Source organism: Ursus maritimus, unplaced genomic scaffold, assembly GCF_017311325.1.
Source record: "Ursus maritimus isolate PB19 unplaced genomic scaffold, ASM1731132v1 scaffold_19, whole genome shotgun sequence".
NCBI lineage: Eukaryota > Metazoa > Chordata > Mammalia > Carnivora > Ursidae > Ursus > Ursus maritimus.
This window is the reverse complement of record NW_024424341.1, coordinates 41,901,909-41,910,117: the sequence shown is the minus strand read 5'-3', so window position 1 is coordinate 41,910,117 and position 8,209 is coordinate 41,901,909. Positions and strand designations below refer to the sequence as shown.

The following is an 8,209-nucleotide window of genomic DNA, read 5'->3' as shown; positions in this document are numbered from 1 at the left end:
CCTCTTCACAGCGAACACAACGCGGAGGGGGCGGGGGAGAATCGGAGAAAGGTCGAGGCCGTCCCTCTCATGCCCGGGGAAGTCGAGGCTCAGGAGGCGGGGACCTCCGCCCGGGGTCAGGACACGTGCCAGTTCTCGTAACCAGGCCTTTGGCTCGGCTGGTGACTTGCCCCGTGCGCCTCACCTCCGGAGATCCTACTGGAGGAAGACAGCTGCTCTAGCGGTAAAGTGACCGCGAGACCAGGATGTCGGAAGCCCTCCCACGTGGCAACGGCCCCGCCCCGTCCTCCTGGGCCTCCTCTGGGCCAGCGCCAAATGGGCTGGGCCTTGACGCGCGGAGGGCCCCAGGAGCCTGAGGAGCGGTGTGCGAGCCCCCGAGGCGGGAGGCCGCACGTGAGCGAGGCTGGGGGACGGGACTCCAGTCCGAGCAAGGGCAGTTTCAAGTGCCTGTTTCCCGTGGGCACATCGATCTGTGTCTGAGGGCCGGCAGAGGGGTCGTGCGTGGACACAGAAATTCGGGAGTTGTTAGCAGATGCCGCTTATCTCAAGTGTCCACAAGAGTGAGACTAGGTGGAGAATGGAATAGACAGGGGCGAACCCTGAACCAACCCGCCGTTAAGAAGTTGCAAACAAGAAACCAACAAAATCATGTCAGGAATTCTAATAATCCTTTCAGAATTATATTAGGCAAATCTTATAAGTCACCATCAGTGACTTCTTTTTCTTCTCATGACTATGAAAGTGAGAGAATAAAATCTCACTTCTAATGAATTGAGAATACATATGGTTATGCAAATGGAAACTATGCAGAAATGCCAAGAGATTTAATTTTACGGAACATTACTGAGCCACGAGAATGAAATTTTGCCATTTCTAACAACATAGATGGAGCTAGAGTGTATTATCCTAAGCAAAATAAGTCAGAGAGAGTAGCACTGATGAACAGTGAACCATTTTGTCACACAGATGGTAGCATGCTGGGTATCAGTATAAAGAGGGAACCTCTGGGTTGATCAGAGTCCTGGTTTACAAATGGCATACTCCTGAAAACATGGGGAACAGTACATGGAGTCTAGAAGCAAATGTGGTAGGTGGTAGGTTGTATACACCAGGGTGGTTACCTGCACAAAGTAGTAACTAGTTTTCAGGGTAGTTGAGTCACTATCCCTGAGGGCCAGGAGGGACATCATCTTGAGACACTCTCTTGGGAAAGAGTGTCTACAAGAAATAAAGATTCCACCCAGTCACACATCAAAATGATTCCACTTTTATTAATTAGCATCTTGCATCTTAGAAGAAACAAAAGACAGATAAGATAGTAGAGCCAGGAGAGCTCCCCAGACAAACACAATAAAAAGGTGCAAGTCAGGGCTCAAGAAGCCATCTGAACAGATGGAGGGAACACCTCTGAGAGTGGGCCCGGACCCAGGGGTGCTCTAGGGATCTGGGCCAAGGGCAGCCGCTCGGAAGGCTGGTATCTGAGAAGCCTGGAGATCAAGTCCTGGGCCCCCAAAGGTAATGATGAGGGAAACCTTTACATCTACCTGATGAGTCCAGAGAAGAAAAAAGAGAATGTGGTTAATTTGTTCTGTTTTCTCCATTCCTTAAGACCCTTCAAAGCACTGTTCTGGATCTTACTAGACAATCTTTGTGTGCACCCCAGGCTCTGCAGCCCTGGCTCCTAGCGAATGCCCGGAGTGTAACCATCCTACCTTGAGGATGCGTCTGTAGGTCTCATTATGGGAAGGGCTCTCAAAGGGTGGATTTCCCACCAGCAGCTCATAGCACAGCACTCCAATGCACCACAGATCAACCTTCTCATCGTATATTCTTCCTTTCAATCATTTCTGGGGGCAAGTAGTCCAGAGTCCCGCACATTGTCTTTCTCCCAGATGACAGCAGGGAAGGGAGCACTGTGCAGAGGCCCAGAAGAAGGGCAACCTCCTTTTCTAGATTCCAGTGAGATGGGAGACCCTAAAAAGCCTAGAGCAGTCCCTCCTGAGTATGGGAATTTGGAAACACTAAGTTTTAATAAGGATCAAGGTTTAGGGAAGGCAAATATTGGGACCCACCAATTCCGTATTTTGGTATTATTCATACAGTTATGTAGCTGATGATCCAGGATGTTTTCAGAATATTTTGGGCATCAATAGAGATTTTGAACAAATTGATGGTGCATCAAGAGGGACCAAGTAAAATACCTGGAATTATGGAGCAATGATTCTTACTTACATGGAAACTTACTGGGAAAGTTACGTGTTAACAGAGATCAAGAGATGAAAGGTAAGATTGAGCCACATTCTTTCAATCTACAAATGCACATTAAATATATGCATATGAAAAGTCAGTACTCAAAACAAAACCAAGTTTGTATCTGGGTCTTACATGGAATGAATTAAATTGGATCATTCCCAAGTGGCACTCAGGGCCCATGCCGCCACCACCTGACCTACCTCAGAGATGGGGTGTGCACAGACCAGCCAAAGTCTGCAATCTTCACCTCACCCCTGAACCCCAGCAGTAGGTTCTCCGGCTTAATATCCCTGTGAATCACCTTTTCTCGTGGCAGGGTCAGAGCATCTGCCAATTCCTCCATTATCTGAGTGAACAAAGAAAAAGCCATCTGAAATGAAGCCTGCCACAATTTTCATATGAGATAAAATACTCCGTGCATTTTATAGTTGTAGTGGAATCTTAGTTCTTGCTTACCGACCCTGTTATTTCCTTAATGCCACCACAATTCTTGGTGGGGAGGGATTCCTCTCCCCATTTTATGTGGTCTTATAGGAAGGATGGATGCTGAAGTAAACAGAACTGCCCTTTTGCCCTAGAACAGCAAGTAGCTCGACACAGGACCTATGCTGAGCTAAACAGATGATCTCCCACAAGACTTGAGGCTTGAAGAAAGGACACAAAAGCAGGAGGAAAATTGCAAGGTCACTCATTCTGACAGCAAGCTGACCCTGGGATAATTGTTGTCTGATTTCCATCCAAGCCTCTCCTAGAAATCTCTTGTCTTACAAGCCAGTCTACTCACTTGTTCAGTGAACTTCATAGGCTTTTAACATGCTTCTCTGCATAAGGTAGTGGAATTAGACTGTCTTGTTTATAACTAAAGAATCAAAATTCATACACACACTAATTATTAATATTGTGGGGTAACTAGGGTATCAAACTGTGAAGTTATGGGCTGTATGTGTCATTATGTAAAAGGTACAGAATTCAGAAATAAAGAAAAAAAGAACCTGGACAATAATGACAGCCACAAGAGTGACCCTGCCCCCCACCAGTCCACACTAAACTCATGGGCCCAGAGGCCACCAGGCCCCAGCCTCACCGTGGCTGTGTTGTTCATCCAATGTGTGGCTCTTTGCTGCTTCTTGTAGAGCTCACCCCTTGGAGCATATTCCAGAATCAGGTACACGCGGCGGGCATCATGGAAATAGTTGTATAGGCGTAGGATATTGGGGTGTCTGGAGAAGAGACAGAGGAAGGGTCAGACTCAAGACCCAACTCCTGATACTATCACAAGTGACTGATCACACAAGGGGAAAATTGGGCTGGGACCAGAGTAATAGCAGCCTGATACTGGAGTGTGTGAGAGAATGGGAGCAGGCATCAGGATTTTGGTGTCTGAAACATGGAGGATTACACGGTGTAAGTGGAATGAACTGGGAAAAAAAAATCTTCAAGATGGTCTATTTGAGGGTAGTTTGGGGGAATGCTGGGTTCAGATGCCAGAGATGAAAGAGAAAACAGAAGAGTAAGAAGCCAGTGCCGAATTCTTGTGCATGCTGTCCTTACTGTAGATGCGCCTGGATTTCAATTTCTCCTGCGCAGTTGGTGCTCCAGTCCTTCCTTTTCTATCTGGGACTTGAAGAGGACTTTCAGGGCTACGCATAAAAATGGCTTTCCTTGAGCCGAGCCAGGTACACATTCCCAAATTTTCCCTTTCCCAGAGGACGCCCGATTTCAAAGTCATCAATTGCTGAGGCGCCGCCTGAGAGGAAAGGAAGAAAAGAGCCTTAGTTTGATAGGTGGGTGAGGGCATTCAGGGATTCGAATGCTCACCTTCCTCTTTCACTTCAACCCCTCTGCCCCTTGCCCTTCCTCAGGGGCACCAGGCTGTTCGGTCAACAGCTCTCAGTCCACGAGCCAACACTAGGCACGTGCAGCTTGTTCTTCACTTTCGCCCCACTGCCTTTCCACTTCCAGACACAGCGCGAGACACTCACACGGGCGGGATGCTGAGTCCACGTGGCCTGCTGCAGCTGCGTGAGTCAGACAGACAGAGGTCGACACTTCCTTCGGTGCAGCCTCCACCCCCGACGACGACACCAGCCCTTTGCAACCTTTCCTCTGGTCCTGGGTCCTCTCCCCTTCACCTGCGGCATGAACACCGCCCGAATTCATCGCAGCGTTTGGGTTTCCTGAGAAGAGACGGTGACAGGACGCCTTCCTAAGCCCTTTGGAAATGTCCTGAAAAGGGTGAAGGTAGGTAACAGTCAGGCTGACGCTCCTTGATGCCGACCTGCCCCTACGCGGCCTCCTCCGGGAGCGCCCACAGACACCCGGAGCTTCCCCCGCCCTCGAGGCTGGGACCCACCGAGCCCACGGAAAAACCTGGGAAGCCTGGACTAGGGCCTTTATCCTCATCGCCCCCTCATTGGCTGAGCCAGCAGCTCCTGACCGACTCCCCTATTGGTTGAAACTTCGATACGCGTAGGAGGCAGTGCCCAATAGAAGAGACAGAAATGGGAGCTTCCGCCCACCCTTAGCCAATGAGATTGCAGGCGCGGAGACCTGCGGGTCGCTGGGGCGGGGCAGGGTCCGGTTGAACACGGAGTCTGGGGCCTCGAGAAGGAAGGGAACCTCAGAAGACCGGGACGAGCAGAGAGCTGGGCAGGGCACGATGCCAAGAGGTCTCAATGGTTGAATACTACATAAATCCGTGACTGTGAGAATACATGAATGAACCGACAGTCGTGCACGTGGGAGTGAATAGACACCGACTGCAGGAAGCTGCCGGGTGCCCCTGCGGAGTCCCGCAAACCACGTGCTGCGCCCCGCCCCCCCCCCGTCCCGGTCGTGCTCACTTGGGCCACTCCACAGGGCCCTCCTCCATCACGCGTCTCCCCGAGAATTCTGAGCCTGCCTCCCCCGAACTGGTCTTGCAACTCTTGCTCTCCCCACTCCACCCCACAACCCCCGGAGCCTCCCCCAGCCTAGGACTTCAGGCCCATCACGGCACGATTACACAGAGCCGAGTCACCCCCCCATGGTTGGACCACAAAATGTTTACCAGCAAAAAAAAAGTTATTTGAAATAACAGAGAAACACATTAGGGACAAGGAAGCTACAGCAAAACCATAGGCTAGTCCCTCAAACATGAGAGAGGAACACTTTTATGGAGAAAGAAATTTGGGAGCAGTTGTTTTGAAGGAAAGTCCATTGGAGAAAAGCACAGATTAGTAAAAGACAGTTTCTTATCGGTTGAGTTGCAGGGGCCGTCGATTTCTTGTAGGAACAGCATGTATGTACATCTTTCCTCCTTGGAGCCTATAATTGATGATTCTTTCCTGTTGAGGATCTTCTGTTAGATCTGTAATTGACATCCATAGACAGCATGTGAGAGCTTCCCCTGGCCTGCCTGACTCCATTTTAGTGAAATTTCCTTTTTATTCACAGACCCTGTAATCAGTTTGCATTTGGGGTCTCCAAATAGTAGAAACAATCAACATGTCTATTTGGCAAATACAGAAGTTTCAAAAAGTTTTAAATGGCATTCTTTAGAAAGGTAACAATATAAATTGCTGGAGAAATAGAATTTAACAAGAAAAAATCTCCGAACCCAGGAAACCTCTCCACAAAGATAGTAGAGAAATAAAAAGTTTATTACTGAATGAACCTTAAAACCAGAATGTGAGGCCATATCACAGATAATCACTAAGAGATGGCAAAGTCAGAAAGATACCCTTCATATAGCCAAGCAGATACCAGTTTCTCAGTGTCTCCCATTACATATTTTCAACATAGGCAATAATTAGTCCTCAAGTGAAAAAACACGACAGCACCACTTGTTACACAATTCATCCTAAATTTACCTAGTAATTGGGTAGCTATCTGCTGCTACATTGGCTTTCATAAGGGAAAAAAACTTCTCATTACCTGAGGGTGGAAGGTAATGTTGACCTTAAAAATAAAAAGTTATCTTACCAGCAAAATGGGTTTATTCAGAAATAGCATAGAATTGCAATCACAGATCATGGAAGCTTAGTGGTAAAACCACAGGCAATCCAACAAAGAGAAAAGTTATTTTATGGAGTGAGGAGGAGGAAGTTGCTTTTGGTTGTCTTGAAACATAAACTCTTTTGGAGAAAAACAGTTGAAGGTGACGACAGTTTCTCATTGGCAGAGTTGCAGGGATGGTTGACCCTTGGTGGTATGCAGTATGTCTGTATTTTGCTGGGGCCTCTATAGTTGACAATTTTTCTGAGATTGACTTGAGATGGCTAGGTGAGAGGTCGCTACGCCCTTTAATTCCTCCTTTGGTTTGCACTGCAGCTCCAGGTCACCTTCCCACGAAACTGAGGTAGGGATGCTATCTTGCTTGATGTTTGCATTTCAAAGAGTTCAGCTCGAGGTCTTTGAGAAGACATTCTGGTTGGGAGAGCATGGAGTGCCCTAAGGAAAAGAAGGTTAGTGTATCTAGGCTGCAAATGCAGGGGTTCATGGGATGAAAGGAGTGTGAAAGGTAAATGGAGACAAACCTGTGTAAAACTTTGTCAGCCTTTGTAAAGAGGTTGTAATATTCCTCTAGAAAGTGTTCTAAAACGCACTGTTATTTGTTTAATCAGATATAAGGCTGCAGACCTGAAAGTGATCTCGGTCATGAAGGAAGTTATGCTCCTCATCCCTACATACAAGAGTCAGGGAATTCTAGCATTGTATGAATGGAGACCGGTTCTGATTCCCCATGAAAGATTTACGTGGGATCCATCTCAGATAGACAGCCAGAAGGAAGGTAGCAAGCACAAAGCAGTTTTATTAAGGACAGTACACTGTCAAGGGAGGGAGAGCAGGCAGGCCCAGAGGTTGACGGCTCTGATGGGAGTCTACTTCCAATCATTTGGGGACTCCTCCCAATTGCTTGGAAGGGGTAGTTTTGACCCCAAGATGTACCCAGAACCCTTCTTGGCAACCTTTCCCTTTGGGTGGAGGGACAAACCGCAATGCAAATGAATTATAATGACCCCAGGGCTCTTACCCTGGTGCAGAGGTGGAAGCGAGAGAGCAGGTTCTGCACCTGTGGCTCTTGGTCTGTCAGCGCTGGGATGTTGGAAGCCATTCAGGGTGTTGTGACCTCCAGGTTTCCCATGTGTAACCTATTTTATCACCACCCTGCCTCCGGCTCATGTCTGTCTATTCGTATCAGGCATACCGCAATGCTAAGTGTGTAGGGAGGCAAGAAAGAGTATAGAGAAAGCATGGCCCAGCACATTTATTGTGTTTTTTTGAAGGAAAGGCAAGGCAAGAGGGGTAAACAGTTAAGGATTGACTTGTTTGAATATAATATAGACTTTGGAGCATTCGTGTCACCCCCTGATCTGGTAACTGGCCCTGGAGTTTCAGGGCAGAGGAATGCTCCTGGAGTTTAGTTGTGCCAGAGAGAGGGGTTAGTTTGAATATGAAAAGGAGGTCTCTGGAAAGTTACCTAGTCCTGGAGGGGCAGTGTCTCTCCAGTCAGCAAGGCCCAGATGCCAGACCACAGAAATTTAAAAAATATATAGTTAGTACCCTGTGAGACAGATAACCGTCCTGAGGGTTTTGAGCTGAATGGTAATGTAATCTGATTTGTGAATTAAAGCATCTGGGTATTGTGTAGAAATTAAACTATAGGAAGGGCAAGAAAAGGGCTCTGTTAGGCTGTTTTCCAGGATGGGTGAGGATGCGACTTAAATTAAGGTAGTGACAGGGGAGATGGTTTATCACCAAGTACAAAGCCAGTTGACCAGAAGACAGGTTATCAAATTAGTAATGGACATGAATGTAATGGCTTCACAGTGCGATTGTTGTTATTGTATCTACCCCCTGCCCCACACTGCCTCCTTCACATGGTAGCAGATTTCCGGCCGATACTAGCAGCGCACCCTCACAGCAGTGCTTTACCTGCAGAGAGACGCTCAGGCACAGATCACTGTTCTTGCTG

General features: G+C 47.8%; 1 protein-coding gene and 1 pseudogene across 1 annotated transcript; both read right to left on the bottom strand.

Annotated features, from left to right (window-relative positions):
* LOC121103528 overlaps nt 1-1,190 on the bottom strand; it is an 8,442-nt pseudogene extending 7,252 nt beyond the window's left edge.
* A 182-nt stretch (nt 1,191-1,372) lies between these two features.
* LOC121103527 (aurora kinase C-like) lies at nt 1,373-7,348 on the bottom strand. Its single transcript, XM_040634376.1, is given in 10 exon segments — nt 1,373-1,532; nt 1,705-1,826; nt 1,828-1,885; nt 2,454-2,599; nt 3,338-3,473; nt 3,805-3,830; nt 3,832-3,900; nt 3,903-4,000; nt 4,236-4,479; nt 7,268-7,348. Coding segments are annotated over 10 exon segments (1,140 nt in total).
* Between the last annotated feature and the right edge of the window lie 861 nt (nt 7,349-8,209).